This window comes from Prionailurus bengalensis, chromosome A2 (assembly GCF_016509475.1).
Source record: "Prionailurus bengalensis isolate Pbe53 chromosome A2, Fcat_Pben_1.1_paternal_pri, whole genome shotgun sequence".
Lineage (NCBI taxonomy): Eukaryota > Metazoa > Chordata > Mammalia > Carnivora > Felidae > Prionailurus > Prionailurus bengalensis.
Genome location: NC_057348.1, coordinates 24,657,961 through 24,681,412, shown reverse-complemented (window position 1 = coordinate 24,681,412; position 23,452 = coordinate 24,657,961). Strand labels below are relative to the sequence as shown.

The 23,452-nt window shown below is 39.7% G+C and overlaps 1 protein-coding gene across 13 annotated transcripts in view; it reads left to right on the top strand.

The window, feature by feature from the left end:
- The window catches only part of ERC2 (ELKS/RAB6-interacting/CAST family member 2), a 923,107-nt gene that overhangs the window by 157,581 nt on the left and 742,074 nt on the right, over nucleotides 1-23,452 (top strand). For 7 of the 13 annotated variants that reach the window (XM_043587675.1, XM_043587673.1, XM_043587671.1 and 4 more), the window contains exons 3-4: nucleotides 11,436-11,459; nucleotides 12,102-12,518. In XM_043587675.1, coding sequence (XP_043443610.1) covers nucleotides 11,436-11,459; nucleotides 12,102-12,518 — 441 coding nt within the window. The remainder of the gene's footprint in view (nucleotides 1-11,435; nucleotides 11,460-12,101; nucleotides 12,519-23,452) is intronic. The other 6 variants (XM_043587674.1, XM_043587670.1, XM_043587678.1 and 3 more) reach the window with 1 other exon arrangement.

Sequence of the window (23,452 nt, the reverse complement as noted above, 5' to 3'; positions counted from 1 at the left end):
CATGTTCTTCCCTAAAAGAGAAAGCCTAGGACCATATGTCTAAATATTAGTTTTTTTAATCCTTTCTCAGCAGAACAGCTCTTCCATAGCACACTGGGGCCACATGTTTTTAGCCAGCGTCTGCTGTTTGTCTTTTCACATACATGACGTGGTCCGTGGAAGGGTTGGAGCCACGAGGAGGGCTGTACATCCTGCACATGGGATTATGGAAAAGGGGATCAGACAACCTGCCCTTAAAATTTGATTAGAGACAAACTCAAAAATGATAAATAGGAAAATAAAGTCACAGGAGAAGCAGAGCAGGCCAAGTTGTCTGCAAAGAGATTCTGTTTTCTTTGAAAGTTATGTTAAGCCCTTGCTTGAGAAGGAGTATGGATTTATTAAAAAAAAGTTCAAGACTTTTGGGTATAGGCCAATTCATATTTTTATATAGCTCAGAGACGGTTTTCATAGCAATGAAACCCTAAACTGCTTTATAGCACAAAGCTTTATCATTTTGTTTTGTTTTGTTTTTTCCCCATAGTGTGGAAAAGAGCTTAAGGTCACGAATTTTTTCAAATTTGCCAGGAACTCATATTTTCCATGTTTGGGGATAAGACAGAGTAGATTCTAAACATCTGGCTAGTCCTTATTTAAATAATTGTGTGTTCCATGCACATCATACATATATAATTATTTTTTCATTCTATTTACCTTTTTGTATTTTAGACATGCTGAAATATGGATTAAATTCTGACTCCAGTAGCTATTGGAAGTTATTCTCCTGAATGTTGGCTAAGGCAAAGTATCTTTTCCCCCCTTTTCCATATAAACTCAAGTACGGCTTAGTTTCTTATATTTTTATTGTTCACTTTTTCCCCCCAAGATTAGGTGACTTATAAGAGCTTATAAGAGTTGTACAAAATGAAGTTCTCTATATTTTTTATAGCAGGGCAACTTTAGAATTGGCTGGAGGAAACCTCAGTTTTAGACACTGGCCCATATCTGCTAACAATGTGATTGCAGTCAAATCCCTTAAGCCAGTCCAATTTATCCTCTTGTGAAGTGGACATAGTGCTGGCAGCATCAGAGCAGTCTTGTCAGATGAGTGAGTTGGTGGACGTGAGGCATTTTGAGTTTTGGAGGAGAGAACAGGACAGAGTAATCTGAGGTCAAGGATACCCTCTCCCTCCCTACTGGCCCCACACTCTCCCACCCCTAGTCTAAGTACAGTAAAGCAAAGAGGAATGGAAACCTATTCTCTCTCACAGTGTTCCGCTGTGCCGACCATCTGGTGAGACAATTTCCCTTCTGCTCCTCTCATCTTTCTGCCCATATTTCATTATTTATTGAATACCTATTATGTGCTAGATTTGGGAGTATAATACAAATTTGGCCCAGAACCTGCCCCTGAAAAGCTCACTTTCTTTCTCTTAATCTTTCTCTTTCTTAGAGATTTTCCTTACTTTCTTGTAAGCACAGCAATGCTTTAAAAGATATATTTGGTTTTATTTAGCTGTTGTGTAGTGGGAGGGCTTATCAGAAAACATAGCCTGGTGTAATGCCAGAAACAGAAGTTGTTATGACCTCTTTTATTGTCTGAGACTTGGAATCAATTGAACAGGCTAATCTTATTACACTCGCAGTCTGTTTACCTATGTTTAAAGGACAGACAAATGATTTTAAACTTTTTTTTTCCCTTTTGTGGACTGGAAATGGGGCTAGTCTTTACTATCCAGGGAAGATTTCTTTTTTCTTTTTTTTTTTAATGTCTGTTTTTTTATTTTTGAGAGGTGGGGGGAGAGAGAGAGAGAAAGAGAGAGAGAGGGAGGGAGAACATGAGCCAGGGAGGGGCAGAGAGAGCGAGGGAGACAGAGGATCCGAAGTGGGCTCTGTGCTGACAGCAGAGAACCTGATGTGGGGCTGTAACTCATGAACCGTGAGACCATGACCTGAGCTGAAATGGGACACTCAACCGACTGAGCCACCCAGGCACCTCCAGGGCAGATTTCAAAGTATGCAATTAAGTTTGGCAGGGGGGGGGGGAAGGTTAAAAAAAACTGGGTTGAAGGTATCAGGATATCAGGATAAACATAATGCATTCTATTTGCACTCTTAGCCGAGTGACTGTAAAGAGTAGCCTGGATGCCATTGTGATACCTGCTTTGCTTCTCTTAGTGGTGTCCTCACTGGCAGGCTATGGAGAAGGGAGTTTGCCTTTTGAGCTTTGATACTTTGAAAACAACTGGAGAATGATCCCAGAATTAGGGTAGGGAGTAAACAGCTTTCTGAATGCCCATCTAGTCACAGACTCATTTTTGTTCTTAAAGGGAATTAGCGGTTTTGTCACCTGTTCCACTTGTGCCATAAGTTCTCAGTTGACAGCAGTTTGACTAGGACCCAGGCATGAGGTCAGATCACCTGGTGATGTTTCATCCTAATGAAGGTAGACATTGGAAGGGCTTCCCTCTCCAGATATGCAGTGGAATGGAAGCCACAGAAGAGTGGTTGAGGCTGTGGGAAGTTGAAAGCACAAAGGTAACTGGCAGATTTCAAAGAGAAGGCCCTAGAATACAACCTTACAGATTGCTGGTTTGTAGGTAGGTACCTGATAAAGGTATCAAGCTGAAATGAATGCTCTTGATTATTGATCCAGTAGGGTTTGGGCAATTGCCTTAAAAGAAATGTGCTTTCATGGTTGAGAAGGGGGAGGTGATTCAGTCTGAAGGAATTGAATAATCTGGAAGGGCAGAATTAAAAACTGTGCTTTGTTTTTCTTACCTTTTGGCCCTTAGAGAAGGTGGCTTTGGCTTTGCCAGAGATTTCGCTTGTACTGTGTCTGATCTTCTAGAGCTAGTTTTTCTAGAGCTTGTCCTCTAATAGCTAATTTTAATTAGCTCACAGTCCAATTCTGAAGACTTAGAAAGGAGGTCTCAGTAAATTGTCCTTGGATGTCCCATGCTATTTAACTATTGGATGGGGCCCAGGGAGTAAGTGAAATGATTTAGGTTATCTCTCATCCGCCCTGTTCAAGACATGACTACTGTTTCCTAAGCTGTTAGAGAGCCACCCCCTTTTGTTCTGCTCTTAGCATTACTAGAATACATACCATGATGGAGTTCAGGATTCCAGAAACCAAGCTTCCATGCTCCCAGAAACAGATTCTGGCTTTGGCAATGTGATTGTTCTTTTGGGCCTGCCCTTTAACCTGCGTGATATGATTTTTTCGTTTGTAAAATGAGGTTAACAGGCTAATCTTTAAGGTCTCTTTGAACTATAAGAGTTCTGATTCCTTGTCATCAGTGTGTCAAGTAGATTGTGTCTTTCAGAATATGGGTTTTTGTTGCTGGTGTGAGGGCAGCATATCCTAGCCTATCCTGACTGATGTGATTACTCTGTACTTGGTCCTTTCTACAGCTTTATATGTATTAACTCTTAATTTTCACAATAACCCTGTGTATTAGGAATTATTACTCTTCCCCCCTTTTAAAAATGTTTATTTATTTATATTAGAGAGAGAGAGAGAAAGAGAGAGGTAGAGAGAGAGAGAGAGAGGGAGAGAGAGAATTTCAAGCAGGCTCTGTGTTATCAGCACAGAGCCCAACATGGGGCTTGATCCCACATACCATGAGATCACGACCTGAACTGAGATCAAAAGTTGGATGCTTAACCGACTGAACCACCCAGGCACCCATTACTCTTCCCCTTTTACAAATGAGGAAACTGAGACACAGGATATTCTTTTTAGTGGATTATTAAAAGTGCTGTCTTTGTATTTTAAAATACAAATTGCCTATGTTAAATATCTAGCTAGAAATGACTATCTGGCAAATGAATTTTGAAGCTTGATTGATTTGAATTTCTTAAAAGTAGAACAGTGAGGGAGGATAGAGACAGAGAGAGAAGTTGCTTCAGCTCCCCTTCCCATTCTCCAGTATATGAATGCAGAAAGATGATCAAGACTCTGTAAGGTACATGCCTTTTGTTCAAGAATTCCTTTTTAGGAACAAGGAGAATTCTGCTTAATTTTAAATATTTTAAAAGAGAATGACGGGGTGCCTGGGTGGCTCAGTCAGTTAAGTGTCCCACTTTGGCTCAGGTCATGATATCACAGTTGGTGGGTTTGAGCCCCATGTCAGGCTCTGTGCTGACAGTTGGGAGCCTGGAGCCTGCTTCAGATTCTCTGTCTCCTTCTCTCTCTGCCCCTCCCCTGCTCACACTTTCTCTCTCTCTCTCTCTGAAAAATAAAATAAACATTAAAAAAATTTTTTTAAAGAGAAAGAAAATTAAATGACATGGATTTGAGAAAGTTTTGAACACTAAATTTGGTTGATTATCAGATTGTGTGATCATGCTGAAGTCATTTAATTAAGAAAGAGGCTACCTGGAAAAAAAAATTTTCCTATTAATAAATATGCACCTGAAAGCATCTATCATGATAACCTCTGAATGAGGAACAGCCTGGTTACGATGGCTAACTTTAAATTTGAAGATTTGCGGGGCGCCTGGGTGGCTCAGTCGGTTAAGCGTCCGACTTTGGCTCAGGTCATGATCTCACACTCCGTGAGTTCGAGCCCCGCGTCAGGCTCTGTGCTGACAGCTCAGAGCCTGGAGCCTGTTTCAGACTCTGTGTCTCCCTCTCTCTGTGACCCTACCCCGTTCATGCTCTGTCTCTCCCTGTCTCAAAAATAAATAAACGTTAAAAAAAAATTAAACAAAAAAAAAACAAAAAAAGAAGTAAATTTGAAGATTTGCTGTAAACTGTCATTAATTGCCTGCCTGTCTGCTCTCACAACTCTTGCCTCCACCCTACATTATTTTATTTATTTATTTATTTATTTATTTATTCATTCATTCATTCATTCATTCATTCATTTATCCATCCAGCATCCTGAAGCATTTGTGCCAATTCAGAGGCTACATGGTATAGTGGTTTGAGTAAGGGAGTTGGTGTCAGATAGCCTTCATGAACATCACCTAGGAGGATGACCTGGAGCAAGTTACTTAACCACTTTGCATCTCCATTTCCTCATCCCTTTAATGGAGATCTAAAACAATGGCTACTTCACAGGGTGGTTGTGAGGGTTAAAAAAAGCTTAGGACTATGTGGCATGTTGTAATTGCTATCCAGATTTTTGCTATTACTATTCCTTAATAGGTCTGGTGTGTCTTTGCCTCTGGGCTTTTATACTTTCTCTTCTCTTTCCATATTTCTTCATGGGGCTGACTCTCAATTGTTCTTCAAGATCCAGCTCAGTGGTGGCTCTTTGTTTGGAGTATTTTCTCACAAGTCTCTAGCCTGCGTTACATCCTCTCTGAATTTCTAGCCACCTGGCTATGACTTCTGTCATAACCTCATAACATAGTGGAGCTACTATGGGTTTACTTGTCTGCATGGACTATGAGCATGGACCATTTGTTTTCCCCCTCCCCTCCCTTCCATTTTCCCTTCCTCCATTCCTTCCTTCCTTCCTTCCTTCCTTCTTCCTTTCTTGAGTATAAGGGAGATACCAGGTAAATGTTTGTTGAATGGATAAATAAACCAATTTTCCCTCCATTTCTGTCTCCTTTTTTCCTCCCTCTCTCCCTCCCTCCCATTCTTCTCTTCTACTTTCTTACCTTCTTTTCTTCCTTTCTATCAAACTTCTTCCCTTCCTTTGCTCTCAAACTTGGCACTTGATGCATTACCTTAGTTATTCCTCACAGGAACTCTGTAAATTAAGCATTACGTTTATCCCCATTTTGCAGGTGTGGAAACAAAGGATCAGGATTATGGGCAACTTGCCCATCCAAAGGGGTAGACCCCTTACAGAGTTGTCTTCCAATGTGGCTGTCTCCACTCAAAGCATTTTGGCAATTTTTCCTTGGAATTCCTTTCTGGCTAGTCTATGAACCACATAAGAAAACCAATCTTAGTTTTGGTCACTCTCAGAAAAGATGATTTCCAGTCTCATCATCCCAATTCATCATGTTTGTTTCCAAAAACTTAGATCATCTCATAAATCTGTTTTGTGCTGGTCTCAGTCTATCAATAACTAGTACTGTGGTTGTATTGGCCTTGTGGTTCTTACTGTGATTGCAAGATGCCCTTGAGCAATAATCAGCAAGAAACTTTGAAGGCATATTACTTAAAAGACCTGGAAATTGAACAGCACCACTGGGGGCATACAGTGAGCTCATGGGTAGAGAGTACATGGGCCTGAGGTTCTCCTTTTATTGGGGTCAAGGGAGGAGGGTACCTAGGGTTTTGTGGGCTCATTCTTTATTGGTGAATTTAAAACCTAAGAGGGGAGATTTAAAGTGTTGGAAGAGAAAAAACAAGTAGCTCAAATGTTCAGTTACTGAAATCAATCAAGATCTCTAAAACAAAGGAGCCTCAGTTGGAGGAGGCAGTATGGCTTTTTATCTAGTTGTGTGGTTGGCAATGCCTTTATTTGAGATAGCCATCATTGAAGTGGATGCCTCTTTGAAGTGGATACCTTGGTAATCAAAGCTTATGTCAGGTACTTTCACTGCAAAAGAGAAATAAAACAATTGTCAGGACTTATATAAGTATGTCCATTCTTGCTGCTTTTATTCAACATGTTATTAGAACTCCTAGCCCCAGTAATTAGGTAAGAAAAAAATTAAAAGGCATCCAAATTGGTAAGGAGGAAATAAAACTGTTTCACTATTTGCAGATGACATGGCATTATATATAGAAAACTCTGAAGACTCCACCAAAAAACAAAACAAAACAAAACTACTAGAACTAATAAATGAATTCAGTAAAGTTGCAGGATACAAAACTAGCATACAGAAATCAGTTGCTTTTCTATACACTAATAATAAACTATCAGAAAGAGAAATTCAGAGAACAATTCCATTTATAATTGTATCAAAAAGAATAAAATACTTACAAATAAGTTTAAGCAAGGGGGTGAAAGTTCTGTACTCTGAAAATTTAAGACATCGATGAAAGATATTTCAGGTGGCACCAGCAAATGGAAAGATATACCATGCTCATGGGTTGGAAGAATTAATATTGCTAAATTAATATTGTTAAAATGTCCATACTCAAAGCAATCTACAGATTCTGTGCAATCCCCATCACAATATTAATGTCATTTTTCACAGAGCTACAACAAAGAATCCTAAAATTTGTGTGAAACCACAAAAGATCCCAAATAGTCAAAACAATCCTGATAAAGAACAAAGCTGGAGGTATGACACTCACTGATTTCAAGCTATACTGCAAAGCTATAGTAATCAAAACAATATGGTACTGACATGGAAACAGACACACAGATTAATGAAATAGAATAGAATCAAGAAATAAACCCATACATATATAGTCAACTAATCTGTGACAAAGGAGGCAAGAATATAAAATGGGAAAAAGACAGACTGTTCAATAAATGGTATTGGGAAAACTGGACAGCTACATGCAAAAGAATGAAACTGGACCACTATCTTAGACCATGTAAAAAATAAATTCAAAATGGATTAAAGACTTGAATGTAAGGCCTGAAATCATAAAACTCTTAGAAGAAAACATAGGCGATAAGTTCTTTGACATCAGTCTTAGCAGTATTTTTCTGGATATGTCTCCTCAGGCAAGGGCAGTAAAAGCTAAGATAAATGGGATTACATCACAGTAAAAAGCTTTTGCACAGCAAAGGAGACCATCAACAAAATGAAAAGGCGACCTACGGAATGGGAGAAGATACTTGCAAATCATATATCCGATAGGGGGTTAATATCAGTATATATAAATAACTTCTATAACTTAGTAGAAAAAACAATCTGATTAAAAAATAGGCAGAGGACATGAATAAACATTTTTCTAAAGAAGACATACAGAAAGTAAACAGGCACAGGAAAAGATGCTTAACATCACTAATCATCAGAGAAATGCAAATCAAAACCACACTGAAATATCACCTCACACCAATTAGACTGGCTATTATCAAAAAGACACAAAATAACAAGTGTTGTTGAGGATATCGAGAAAAGGGAACCCTTCTACTCTGTTGGTGGGATGTAAATTGGTGCAACCACTATGGAAAATAGTATGGAGGCTCCTCAAAAAATTAAAGAGAACTATGAACTACCATATGATCCAGTAATTCCGCTTATGGGTATTTATCTGAAGAAAACAAAAACACCGATTAGAAGAGATATATGCACTCCTATGTTTATGGCAGAATTATTTACAATAGCCAAGATATTGGAAGCAACCTAAGTGTCCATAATAGATGAATGGATAAGGTGTGTGTGTATGTATGTGTGTGTGTGTGTGTGTGTGTGTGTGTGTGTTTATATCTCCCAATGAAATATTACTCAGCCATAAAAAAAGAATGAGATCTTGCCATTTGTGACAACATGGGTGGATCTAGAGGGTATTATGCTGAATGAAATAAGTCAGACAAAGCCAAATATTTTATGATTTCACTTATATGTGGAATCTGAAAAACGAGACAAATGAACAAACAAAACAGAAACAGACTCTTAGATACAGGAAACAGATTCTTGGCTACCAGAGTGGATCAGTGTTGGTGGAAGCAGGTAAAGTAGGTGCAGAGGATTAAGAAGTACAAACTTGGGGCGCCTGGGTGGCGCAGTCAGTTAAGCGTCCGACTTCAGCCAGGTCATGATCTCGCGGTCTGCGAGTTCGAGCCCCGCGTCAGGCTCTGGGCTGATGGCTCAGAGCCTGGAGCCTGTTTCCGATTCTGTGTCTCCCTCTCTCTCTGCCCCTCTCCCGTTCATGCTCTGTCTCTCTCTGTCCCAAAAATAAATAAACGTTGAAAAAAAAAATTAAAAAAAAATTAAAAAAAAAGAAGTACAAACTTCTAGTTATAAAATAAATGAGTCACAGGGATACAATGTACAGCATAGGGAATATAGTCAATAATATTGTAATAACTTTGTATGGTGACAGATGGTAACTAGACTTATGGGATCATTTTTGTAATGTACAAAAATATGAAATAACTATTACATACACCTGCAACTGATGGGATACTATATGTTAATTATACTTCATCAAAGAAAATATTTGCCATCATCAAGAATATTTAAATGACTTGAGAGTTGCACTGTCTGTTCCGAAGAGGTTTGGCAGCAGTCACATTACTGGCCCGAAGGCTGTCAATACTCCCGTGGACTTTGTTTTGATGTGATTTTGGGATGGGGAGCTGGTGGAGGGAGGTTATATTACCTTATAATCTCACCTCATGTTTCTTTGTGGCAGATTTATTGAGATACAATTTACGTAGCATACAATTCCCACCTCTAACATGTAAAATTCATTGGTTTTTAGTATATTCACAAAGTTGTACAATCAACACCACTATCTACTTCCAGGAATTTTCATCACCCCCAAAAGAAATCCCATACCCTGTAGTAGTCACCCTCCATTCCCCCTACTCTAGCCACCTTGTCAGTCACCAATTTATTTTCTGTCTGCAGATTTGCTTATTCTGGATATTTCATATCAATGGAATCCTACTACATGTGGTTTCTTGTGACTGGCTTCTTTCACATGGCATAATGTTTTTAAGGTTTATCTATGCTATAGTGATACAATGTGTATCAGTACTTCATTGATTTGTATGACTAAATAATACTCCATTGTGTGGATATACTGCATTTTATTTATTCATTCATCAGGTGATTGACATATAAATTGTTTCTACTTTTTGGCTACTATGGATATTTGTATATGAATCAACTGATGAATGGATAATGCAATGTGGTATGGTTCTATAATGGAATAATATTCACCTGTAAAATGAATTAAGTATGGATACGTGCTACAACATGGATGAGCCTTGAAAGCATGCTACGTGAAAAAGCAACGTATTGCATACTTCCATGGATATGAATATCCAGACTAGGTAAATACATAGAGACAAAAAGTAAACTAGAGGTTTCCAGGGCCTGGGGATAGGAAGGAGGAAGGGAAATGGCTGGCTTAAAAGTATAGGGTTTCTTTTTTTTTATTTTCTCATCTGTCACCATGCAATGTTATTACAATACTATTTTCTCAGTGCTGTACTTTCATCTCTGTGACTTATTTTATAATTAGAAGTTTGTACTTCTTAATCCCCTCACCTATTTCACCTATCACCCCTATACTCCTTCCCTTGTCAACCACCAGTTTGTTCTTTGTATTTATGAGACTGTTTCTGTTTGTTCATTGTTTTATTTTTTAGATTCTGTGTATAAGTGAAATCATATGGTTTTGTTTTTCTCTGACTCATTTTACTTAGCATAATACCCTTTATGTCCATCCATGTTGTCACAAATTACAAGGTCTCATTCTTCTGTATGGTTGAGTGTGTATGTATACACACACACATATTTTCTTTATCTGTTTATCTATCGATGGACACTTAGGTTACTTCAATATTTGGCTATTATAAGTAATGCTGCAGTAAACATAAGGTTGCATATATCTTTTGAATTAGTATTTTCGTTTTCTTTGGGTAAATATTCAGTAGTGGAATCACTGGATCAGATGGCAGTTCTATTTTTGTTTTTAACTTTTTGATAAATCTCTGTACTGTTTTCCACAGTGGTTGCACCAATTTACATTCCCACCAATAGTGCTTAGGGTTCCCTTTTTTTTCCATGACCTTGCCAACACTTGTTATTTCTTTACTTTTTGATAATAACCACTCTGACTGATGTGAAGTGATATTTCATTGTGGTCTTAATTTGCATTTTCCTGATGATTAGTGATATTGAGCATCTTTTCATGTGCCTGTTGACCATCTGTATGTCTTCTTTAGAAAAATGTTTATTCAGGTCCTCTGCCCATTTTTTCATTTTGTGCTCATTTTTTTTTCCCTCCCCTAACTTTGTATCTGGTCTACAGGTAGGAGTGTGTATTTGGTGATTGAATGAGGAACTGCTGTTTTGGAAGCATCCTGGTTTGTTCCTAGGACAAAAATGCCTTCAGGCTTATGGCTGCCTATTCTGACCAGCCTGGGGGTTGGCTCTATTGGGAAGGTGTTGCAGAATTTACCAACTGTTGTCAAGCAACTGTTTATTTTCTCATAACCAGTAACTATTTTGTTTCTCTGGTGTTTTCACTCTGATTTTGGTTAAAATAGTGACCTGGAATAATATGTGGGTACTTGTGGAATGTTTTGCTTTCGTCCCTGGTAATATACCAAAGACTTTGGGTTCCTAGGTCAGAGAGACTTAGGAAAACAAAAGTTGGAATTGACCTAACTTCTTCTTCTTTTTTTCTTTCTTTTGATCACATTTATCAAACAGCAGTGCTATAGATTTTGTGTAGATTATGGGTCTTTGCTGTGATTAGCAGTTGTTTTTATTTTTTTCTTTTTTTTTCTCCGTGAAGGTACTTTATGTTGATTCTTTCTGTTAAATATCCTTTGCTTGCACTGAACTTTTCTTTGTGTTGATTTTTTGCTTCATTTTTGTTTTCCATTTCCCATGCTGTTCAGTTACTGGATGCCCGAAGAACCAAGGTTGGTCCACTGTTTGCAGCTTGTTTGTTTTGCTCTGCACAGCCTCACCTCCTTGTGTGTTTGTGTCTGTCCCTGTCTGCATTTGTTCCCTTTTGCTTGCAGATGCAGTAATCCTGTTTACTAAACCTGTTCACAGCTTTATTTGTAAAAAATAAAGTCCTCGTTTGTGTCTACTTGTAGTGGATGCTATTATTTTCATTTTTTAAATGGAAATGCATTTCTGATGGAAAATAATGGATAGTAGAATAAAGAACACCTTAGGAAACAGGGAATACTGAGTCTGGAGCATTGCGGGCATAAAGAAGGTGTGTTTGTGAGACTTTCCCTTCTAACCCTTTCCACTTACTCAGTTCAATCTCTTTAGATGTATAATTTCCCTGTGACTGACACTAATATACTGTTTCTGTGTATGTGTACATTTCTCTTCTCCTAAGACATTCAGAAAGCATCATTGAATTAATTTCCCCCTCTCCATGTGCTGTACCATGCTTCTGAAGTCACCCTGGAGGACTTCACGGCTGGCCCTCTGGACCTCGTGATTAACATTCCATCTTCATAGTGTGGTAGCAGCAAAAAGCACTTGGCATTTCCATTGACTTTGTCCCCTTCTTTCTCCTCTCCTGCTCCATCTTTCTATCACAGCACCTGCAGTTGACAATCCAAGCCCTTCAGGATGAGCTTCGAACCCAGAGAGACCTCAATCACCTCCTGCAGCAAGAGAGTGGCAACCGTGGAGCCGAACACTTCACCATTGAGCTGACTGAAGAGAACTTCCGGCGGCTCCAAGCTGAGCATGACAGACAAGCTAAGGAGCTGTTCCTTTTAAGGAAGACCTTGGAGGAAATGGAATTGAGAATTGAAACACAGAAACAGACCCTCAACGCCCGAGACGAGTCTATTAAAAAGCTTCTCGAGATGTTGCAAAGTAAAGGTTTGCCTTCTAAAAGTCTTGAGGATGACAATGAGCGGACACGGCGGATGGCAGAGGCTGAGTCTCAAGTCAGCCACTTGGAAGTGATTTTAGATCAGAAAGAAAAGGAAAACATACATCTTAGAGAGGTAAGGATATTTACTCTATTTCCTCAAAGCCATATTTTACAAGTGAAAACATGTTACCAGGTTATTTTCACAGGTTGGAAGATATCTGCAGCCTTAACAAAATTTCCTGGCGTCTGTTTTATAGTCTTCCTATCTGCTTATCACCTTTAAACTAGAATTTTGCATTAGTTCTTCTCTCTGCTCACCATACATATGTTCCATTGTTACTCGACACGTATTCGGGATCCAAGTATGTGTAGCACATGCCAATTCTAAGGTGGCTTACAACTACTTTCCCACAGATGGCCATAGTTTCAGGGTTTAGATGGTTATCAAATATCATCTCTCTAAAGGAGGAAAAGAAATAGGTGATTAGCAAAACAATGAACTTACATATTTTCATAGCTGAATTGGGGTAACATTTGTAGAAAGTAAAGCATATGGATCTTTCCAGGAAGAATGGTAAAATGTGCAGACCAGTTTTGAACACTTAGGTTTAAGACCATCTTTGTCTGCATTTTCTTTTGTCTAAGACAAACTGTTCCAGGTTTTCTGAGTATGCATTTTATACTTAGTGGATTAAAATCATTTGAAGTCCTTCAGAGGCAGCCTCTCTGGCCTGCCACCACTCTTGAATGTTGGGATGCACAGATATCTGAGGATATGTAGTTGGATAGAGCTTATACAAAATGTGGGTGATAGCCAAGGCTTGAAATTTTTATAACGGTTTCTTGCCACTATGGTGGATATGGATCTCAAAAGTACCGTGTAGGCAAAATGCTATGGGAGACACAGATCTCACAGAAAATAGGAAGCAATAACATGGCATTAAGTATATTTAAAAATATGCTATAGCAATAAATAAAAATTCCAAAAGATATTTACATTCAGGCCAAACTAGATTTTTGGCATCATATACCTTTTTGGATGAGCAGTTCTTGTTTTTTATTTTATTTTATTTTTTAATGTTTATTTATTTTTGGGGGAGAGAGAGAGAGAGAGAGAGAGAGAGCGTGCGTGCATGCATGCAAATGAGCAGGGAAGAGGCAGAGAGAGAGAGAGAGAGAGAGAGAGAGAGAGAGAGAGAGAATCTGAAGCAGGCTCCAGGCTCTGAGCTGTTAGCACAGAGCCCAATGCAGGGCTTGAGCTCATGAGCTGTGAAATCATGACCTGAGCTGAAGTTGGATGCTCAACCAACTGAGCCACCCAGGCACCCTGGATGGGCAGTTCTCGTGAGTTACTTGTTTGGTTGTTCAGAATACATGGCATCCATGATGGGGCTTGCTAATGCAGATACTCCTGGGAGTTTTCTCTGATGTAGAGTATATTTGTTTAAAACATTTGAGCAGACTTTTGTGTCTTCAGACTTAATGTCCCCCTTACCTATTCTCCCTTGTTTTATTTTCATGAGACATTAGCAACATGCTTGGGAAACCACATGACTTGGTTTTGTATTGAGATGCTTAAAGAGATGTTTTGTTGGGCCTGGGTCTTCCCATCCATAATGGAATGGGAAGAATGAATGTCATGGGCAGACTTCTAAGATGGCCCCCAATGATTTGTACCTCTTGGAATTCATGCATTTGTGTAAATCCACATCCTTGAGTATAGGCTGAACCTAGTGACTAAACAATAGAATATGGTGAAAGAAATAGGATGCCAATGTGACTTCTATGATTAGATTACATAAGACTTATTTCCATCTTGTTAGCCAACTTTTTTGTGCTCTCACCTTGCTGCTTTGATGAAGCAAGCTGCTATGGAGAGACGCCCATGTGGTGAGGGACTGAGAGTAGCCTCTAGTCAACATGCAGTGAGGAACTGAGACCCTCACTCAAACAGCCACAAAGAACTGAAAATTGACAACAACTATTTTGTGAGGTTGGAAGTGGATCTTTTCCCCAGTGCAACTTTCAGATAAGATGACAGGCCCTGGGCTGACACCTTGACTGCAGCTTTGTGAAAGACTATGAAGCAAAGGACCCAGCTAAGCTATGCCTGGATCCCTGATCCCCAGAAACTGTGATATAATAAATGTGTGTTGTTTTAAGCTGCTGAATTTGGGGATAATTTGTTACACAGCAATAAATAGCTAATACAGTGGAGCAGAAACTAATCTCTTCCTGCCTTACTCCACAGAAGAGGAGCAATAACTGCTGGCATGTAATCCCTTGCACATAGAATGACTGGATTTTGAAATTTTGGTTTTGTTATCTTAGAACTATAGCTAGGAGATCACCATAGTTGAAAAAAAAAAGCTGCTGCTTTATTTTGGGTACCAAGGGGTCATGTTGCATGTACAGCAGGGCAGTGATGCCAGAGAAACCTCTATCTGCAGCATTGACCTTGACTCCATGTTGGGGTCTTGTGGTCAGGGTAGAGTCATTCCCTTTCTGTTATTGAATTCTGCTCATTGGTAGCACTAAGTAGATGGTGCCTTGCTACTGTGTGGATGCCTCCATTTAAATGAATCTAAACACAGTTCAATTTGTGTTTTATGAGATTAGCTTGTCCTCCCAGTGGTCTGGCATGGAAATAGGTCATGTTCAAAGTCTTAAACATCAGTCAAAGAGCCCACAGAGAGTGGTACAGAAAATGTAGCCCAACACATCCAGCTAGTTTCCTTAAGTATCAGATAAAAGTCAGTGGATTGCCTTTTTCTTTGCTTACCAAGAAGGGAGCATGTAGAAAAGGTGTCTCTATATAAAAAAAATCTCATTTTAAACTTAACAAACAAGACTTGGAGCTCTGAAAGGACCTTCCCCAAGAGAAGGATTATTCTGGCTTCAGAAAGCCATTTGCTACATTTTCAGGAATTTTGTGAGCCTGCTTTTAAACCATTGATAACTTGAAATTAGTCTTGGTGGGAGTATTTACACCACAGAAATCAGCAAATGCTACCCCCAGAGCCTACACCTCTGTCACCCCATCCGTAAAGCCCATTCACCACATCTCTGAATAAATGCCAGGAAATGTTTTCCCACAATACATCATGAAGAGGCAAGTTAAATAGTGCAAGAATTATGAGTTCCTCAACCAGTCATCATTCATTGAAAGTTTTCATATCAGCATATGGATAGATGCTTATGTGTCAAGTCGCTTTGAAGAATGCTTTACATTGATTCCTATTTAACTCTCACAACCACCTCATTCATTCATTTATCCATCCATTCAGTGAGCATTTAATGAGGATCTGTTTGGGGATAAAGCAGTAGTAACTAATAAAGTTTGACTTCATTGTGCTTGTATTCTGTCGGGGTGAAATGTAATTTAACAGTTAAACAGAGAAGCATCGGGGCGCCTGGGTGGCTCGGTCGGTTAAGCGTCCGACTTCGGCTCAGGTCATGATCTCACAGTCCGTGGGTTCGAGCCCCGTGTCGGGCTCTGTGCTGACAGCTCAGAGCCTGGAGCCTGTTTCAGATTCTGTGTCTCCCTCTCTCTGTGACCCTCCCCCGTTGATGCTCTGTCTCTCTCTGTCTCAAAAATAAATAAACGTTAAAAAAAAAAATAAACAGAGAAGCATCATGAAGAAAACAAGAGGATGAAGAACTAGTGACCTGGGTGGGGCCAACTTGATTATTTCGTGATCAGGGAAGGCCTCTTGCAGGGGGTGATATTGTGAACTGAGACTTGCATGACAAAAAGGAACAGGCCATGTGAAGCTCTCAGAAGATTCTTCCAGTCATGTGAAAAGACCCATGCCTAGGAGGTAGGTTCTATTATTTTGCCCATTTTACCTGGAGGAGCTGAGGGACGGGTGGCACTTAGAAGCTTGCCCAGTGTCCCACAGCTAATAAGTGGTGAAGCTGTTATTTGAACCTGGCCGACTCCAGACTTTCAGCTCTAAAACCATTTCATTGATCCCTTTTCTAGAGGAATCTTTCCCAAAATGTGCTCTGCAGAACAGCCATTTTGTAGGATGTTGATAAAGTCCTATGAGAGAAAAAGGGCTGCAGGGCCAAATGAATTTGGGAAAATGCTGGATTCCACAGAGTTTACTGTAGGACTCCTCAGACTCCTTAATATGCAAGTGTGTGTCAGTCATTCCCAGGAAGGGGAAGTTCCTCAAGCCCATTTAATTTGCTTTTGTCTTGCTGCACTGGTGTTCTTTTTAAACACTTTGGAAAAATGCTATGCTAGAAAATAAAAAGTGTGCTTTTAATTTGTGACCTGCAAAATACGTAAAAATATACAATTAGTTGTTTCCCATGGCCAAATAACTGGGTAATTTCCTCCATTAGTTATTCTAGAAGGCAAAGTTTATTGTAAGCTGTTTCCATATTTTCTACTGAGTTTTAGAATGTTCTTCTGTCAGGGTATTTTTTTACTTTTTAGTGGAAAAATGTGGCTGACTACTTTTGGAATTAAAGCGGTAAGAATAGCCCAGCTTGAATAAAGAAGTAGCCTGATCTCTGTTAATTTAAATGAATTTAAAACAGGATTTAAAGTGTACTTGAGGTTTTAAGTTCAGTGTGTTCCTGATTTCTTTTTCATTTTGCGTGGTTCAACCCAGTTGGGGCTAGATGGCGTAATGCTGGGGAATAGAGTGCTAGTGGTTTTATGACTCATTCTCAGGCAGAGGTGTTGGATCTCATATAAACCTCATCTCCTGGAATACTGGTTTTGTTTAGGCTATTGTTTGAGGAGATTTTGAGTTGGCAGGAGTTGCACATGGGGAGGGTCAGGTTGCTTTAGTGTCTTGTTATCTTTCGGTGGTCTGGAAAAGGCTGAGGGCGAAACCACTTCTTCGCCTGGCAGGAAACAACAACAAAAAGATTATGATCTCAACTTATTTGGAATACCAAAACTATTGCCCAAGAACTACAACTGATGTGCTAATGTGAGCTGAAGTGTTGGCTGAAACACAGCATTACTCACTAGTGTCGTGTGATACTTTGGATACAGGTTGATTTGATAAGACATTATTTGATGTGGTAATAGTTTACCTTGTTCTTTAGCTTTTTCTGCAGAGAACATATTGTTCCTTGTAAAGATTTTGGTAATCAAGTACCCAAAATCCTATTGATTTAGTTAAAGAAAAAGTGGTTTTATATACCAAATCCCCCTATATTCACTCCCCTTAATATTTTCTCGCTGGTCCTTCGAAGGGTCAGGAGTCTCTGCATTCATTGCACTGTAGGTTTTTGAAGGGAATGGACATATGTTGTGCTGACATGTCTGTTGATTCCCTATGCTTAATCACTTTGGGCTACTTGCCCATCTTTGGTAGCAAGAGCTGAAGAGCACTCAAGTCATTGGGTGCCACAATTACTACCAACCCAGGACCAATAAAGCCCTCAGGAGACTGGGCCTGGGCTTCCCACCATGCTGTCATTGGGGCAGGGAGGAGGAGGGCAGGGCAACATGAATTCTTGCTTTCTTCATTTATTTATCCAGGTTGTCTCCGAGCCAGTGGGAGATCCACCAAGGCAAAGTCTGTGACCTAGAAGTTCTTGAGCTCAGGACCTAGGAAGTCCTTTTACTGATGGCTCAAACCTCCACTATATGATCTTTGCTCAAACTTTTAAACTCCATCGTAGTCACCCTTATCTAAAAACCACATGGTCTTTTTGTAACATAAACTTGTCTCTAGTTCTGCTGGCTGAACCATGATTTTGCCGATGCAGGCATTTCTAATTCTGATTCTACAGATTTAACATGTTCTATTTCTACCAACAAAGCTTATCACAGAAAATATTCCTAAACACCATTGGCCATGTAAACATTTTACATACTTTCTCTTGCAAGAGTTATTTCATATATATATATTATAGAATCTAACAATTGCTCTCTTTTTTAATAAAGTGAGTTTCTTACCTGATTACTACATCTCATCCATATTCCCAGGCCTCAAATATTGCCTGCAGGTGCTCAGTAAATGTTTGAAAGAATGAAAAAATAATTAAAAAACAACTAGAGAATTTCTCTGTGATTTATTTTGCCAGTATTGGAGGGGTGGTTCATAATGATTGTAGTGCCATGCTCTTTTATGTTTTCTCTATCATTGCTCTGTGTTTAGCATGGAGCAGGAACTTGAGTGTAACCCTAACTGGAAGTTTTCTTTTCGTTTTTTTTGAAACTGTGTTGGATGTCATAGAATGCTTGCTGAACATCCATATGCTGTGGGGGCACCTTAGCCAAGTTTGTGGTCTTGTTCAAGGATTCAGGTGGGCAGTAAGAGAACCAGCTCACACTTACTGAGGCTTAATTTGTGATAGGTTCTGTACTACATAAATACTGTTTTCATCATTCCCATCACACAGATAAAGAGACTGGGCACAAAGAAGTAAGTAATTATTTCCAGTCACACAAAGCAAATGCTAGAACCAAGATCAGAACCTTGGATGTCTGGCTCCAGAGTCTATACCTGTCACCATCACATGCTACTATTTCTCAGGGTGGTGTACCAAGAGGACATTGGATGGCACTTACACGCAGTGCAGCTTAGAGGCAGGAGGCTGATGACTGGCTTCATCCAATACAGAGCTGGTCTTCAAAGGCAGGAAGAATTTCAACACACAGGGGTGGTGGAGAAATATGATTGGAAAAGAGATGGCTGAGCCAGGCCTCAGAGGCAGGAACTGTGGTGGGTTTGGGGGTGCCATGAGTCTGGAACAGTTGAAACTCCACCTATCAGGAAGGAAAAGAAATAAGGCTGAATAGGTGGTTTGAGGTCAGGTTGCTGAGGGCCCTGAATGTGTGACACAGGGGATTGGCTTTTACTCGGTAGGCTCTGGGCAGCCTTTGAAGGAGTTTTTCCCGGAGAATGGCATGATCAGAAAAGATTGTTAGTGCTAATTGATACTGGATTGGGGAGGAGGAGGCATGGAGACTAGTTAGAAGAATACCATGGTTGTTCAGGTCACCGAGAGTCTGAATCTGGGCGGTAGCCCCAGAAGCTGAAGGGAAAGGTCATCTCTGCTTGCAGGCAGGACCTTGACAACTTGGGAATCCAGTGCTGAGAGCTGTGAGGAGCAGGCAGCCTTTGTGGGCCTGGGTGCAGGCAGATGGGGGGATAGTGAGTAAATGGGAGTGGTCTGCAAGAGGCACTAGGGTTGAAGAAAGACTTGAATGTGTTGAGTTTGATGAGATCCTGCTGGAGCTATCCAACCAAGGTTGAGAATGTGGCTGAGGAAATGATTGTGAAGTTCTGCCTAAGTGGACAAGGCATTTTCTGACTATTGGTCACATGTTTGTTGTTGCTGTTATTTTCACACAAACTTGATCATTTGTGGCTACCAAGCCCCAGTCTCTGTGATCGTTCCAAAGCCTGCCATGTCATTTAGTCCTACTGTTGTTTAAGAGGTGACCTTAGGAACTGCATACTTTTCTTTCATGCTTCTTTTCTAAGCATTTAATTTTGAATATATCTTTTGAGATTACATGGAAATTTCATTGACTGATACCAACTTGATACAGATTCTCTTTGTTCTCACTGAATTCCATTTTCTACAAGCTCTCTGTACATGATGAATGCCAATGAAACAAGTTTACAGGAAAGCACTCGGTCTGGACTCTTATGAACAACATTTCCAAAAGCAGTATTTCATAACTTTTACCCACAAATTTCTAATGACAAAGAGAATGTACCTGTTCCTGTTTCTGTTTAGCATCATTTGTCTTATCTTTAAATTCTAATACATCCTTTAGTTTGAACACTGCATGCTAATTTGAAATGGTTCAGATTTTACCCCATATTGATTTTAATGAGTACCATTGATTGCTTTTTACAGTAACAGAGACTGGTGGAGCCCTAGGGAGCCATTAGGCACAAGGCATTTTGGAACCTGCTGAGAAAAGAAAGTGGTAGGGTAGAGGGAGGTGAGGGGAGGTGACAGGGATGGGGGAGAATGTCACGTAGTTATGCTAGGAGAGACTCTCATTACTGTTCTCATTGCCCTGTCCTCTTGCTCTACCTTGGGTGTGATGGCTTTTTGAAAAATATTATTTTGGCAACTGACCTAATTTATTATTGTCATCATTTGGTGAAACCAGGCACCACAAATGAAAACTCAGTGGTGAGAAAGTACTCATACTTCAGTATGTCACAAGCTGTGGCAATGGGAAGATGAGACAACTCAACTCTACCAAGGTCCTACCTGTCTTGGATGGAACATCAGCTAGTACCTTGCATAGGAAGGAGGCTTCGTAGTTTATACAGCACACTCCTGTTTTGTTTTGTTTTGTTTTGTTTTGTTTTGTTTTGTTTTATTTTATTTTAGTTTGTTTTGTTTTGTTTTGTCTTATTTCATTTCATCTCATTTCATTTTTTTGAGAGAGAGGGGGCACAAGTGAGTGAAGGGCAGAGAGAGCAGGAGAGAGAGAGAATACCACGAGCGGCAGAGAGAGAGAGAGAGAGAGAGAGAGAGAGAGAGAAGCAGGGCTCATGTGAAGCAGGGCTCAAGCTCACCCCAATCAGGGCTCAAAGAACACACTCCATTTTAATGCTTTCCTATGAAACTCCTGGTAATCCTGTGAGGAAACTGAGGCTCAGAGAAATTAAGAAGTGATGACAAGTAATATTTTCTGGACACTCATGAGCATCAGCCTGTGCTCATCAATTTCCAAGGAGTGCCACTTAATGCTCCCAGCAATACTCTGAGGTGGGTAGTGGTTTCCTGCCTCTCAGATGAGGAGGCTGAGGCCCAAATGGGTGGTGTCTGGTTTAGCTTCTTAGAGCAAGTAGTGATGGATTTGGGATTCAAATTTAGGCCTGCTGTTTCCAGGCACCTGTTCCTACCCACTCTTTGATGATGCCAGGGATAATTCCTGGGTAGACCAGAGACTAGAATTCTAGTCTTCTGACTTCTTGCTCAGGGATATTTTCTCCATAAATGCCAAAAAGGAGAAAAATAATGCAAAAGCTCTGATTTTTTTTTTTTCTTGCTACATCTTATCAGGACTTGTTGAATCCAGGACTGTAAATCTGTGAGGTCACTGGGCAGTGGAAAGGTTAAATAGTGCCATGCAGAGTGCAGCGTCCGAACTGGATCTCCTTAGTCCACTTGTGGCTCATAAAAGTTAAAGTACTATCTTAAAATATGAAGAACAGTACTGCACATCTAGGCCCTCCATGAATTCCTAGGGAATAGATGAATTTTTGTGAATAGAGAATAAGGAGAACAGTAGGTGCTTAGAGCTGTCCTTCTCCATTTTATCTGTTCAAAGTTAGCCTTCCTTTTCAGTGTTTTAACTCTGTCATTATTTCATTGCCTAAAAGAAATGCTTGACCTCCCCAAATTGACTTTACTTTATATCTAGGTTTTGTAGGGTATTTTGGGTTTCTCTCTGTGTCAGTTGTGAGACATTAAAACTGTATTTATAACTTCCTAATAAGTGCTCTTCTAAGTGGCTAAAATTTGATAGAGCAAAATCTACTTTCCCACCCACTCTGGCTTAGATGTGAAAGAGGAAACTATTTGTATTTCCAATTTGGCACATAGGTTGAAGAATGTCTTAAATGTTTTGGGTAAAGTGTTAAATAAGGCAATGTGAGTGCTTGCTGGGTAATCCCTACGATTGGCTTATAGTTACAGCAATTGTAACTTACATAAAGAATGAATCAAATCCTCCTTAATAAAGGAAATATATAATAATATATGAGTGGTTTTTAGAAAAAGGAAATAAAGATGAGTGAGCCTTTAGAATAAATATAAAGACTTACTACTCAATCAGATCAAGAGTGGGCATACTATAGCTTGTGGGGAAACATGGCTCACCATCTGTTTTTTTATTGTCTGGGAACTAAGAATAGTTTTTACATTTTTAAATGGTTATATTTCAAATATTTATATAAATATATAATATCCTAAATACATATGTGTGTCTGTGTGTGTGTGTGTGTGTGTGTGTGTATAATATCTAAATAGTTGCTAAAAAGAAAACTTTTGATTTTACCTCCTGGCCCTCAAAGCCTAAAATATTTAATACTTGTCCCTTTAAGAAAAAGTGTGGTGCATGGGGCACCTGGGTGGCTCAGTCGGTTAAGCGTCCTACTTCAGCTCAGGTCATGATCTCACAGTTCGTGAGTTCAAGCCCCATGTTGGGCTCTATGCTGACAGCACGGAGCCTGAGCCCACTTTGAGTTCTGTGTTTCTCCCTCTCTCTCTGCCCCTCCCCTGCCCCTGCTCACACTCTGTATGTCTCTCTCTCTCTCCCTCTCAAAAATAAACATTAAAAATTTTTTTAAGAAAAAGTGTGGTGCCTCCTGAATTAGATGATAAGTAAATAGTTTTTGAATCAAGATGTTTGGTAAAAAGCATATGTACAATTTGTTATATTTCGAGTATCAAATCTCACTATTTTTGTATAGCTTTTGAGGTTTTTTTTTTAATGAGAGACAATATTTTTTCCTGTCAGTTCTGCCTGTATTTATACCTTTCCAATTATTAGGCTGGTGTTTTTCATCTCACCTTGGGTATTGCCAGTTATCACAAAAGTCTGCAGCTCTTCCCAGAGTAGTGGGTGTTGGGGAGGTAACCTGTGGGTTAAAAAGGGACTGTGTGGGAAGAATTCACTAACCTATAAAGTGCCAGAGAAATGGAGATTGCCATTCAAACTCCAAAAGAACCAGGAATTACTGACCTAATTAAAACAGAGCTTCCAACTCCTCCTCCTTCCCCTCACCCCCCAATGCCTGTGCTTACTGACAGTTTTTAGGCCTACACAATACTTTAGTAAATCTGTGGCTTCTTTGAAGGAACTGGCCTGAAAAAGAAACTGTCTGTGTATAAATAAGTCATGTTAAAAGATACTTACATGTAGTAATTGTTGGTATGCCATAGATTTGCTAGGTTTTCCTGTGGAAAGTATTCTTAATCAGGTAAAGCCAGGGCCTGGTCAGGATAACAACCAAGAAATCCCCTTACCACCTGTCCTTCCTTCAGCCTCTAAGGCAGTCAGATCTGTTTTGGTAACGTGTGGGCTGAGTTGTCAGCTGTATGAACATAGTTAAT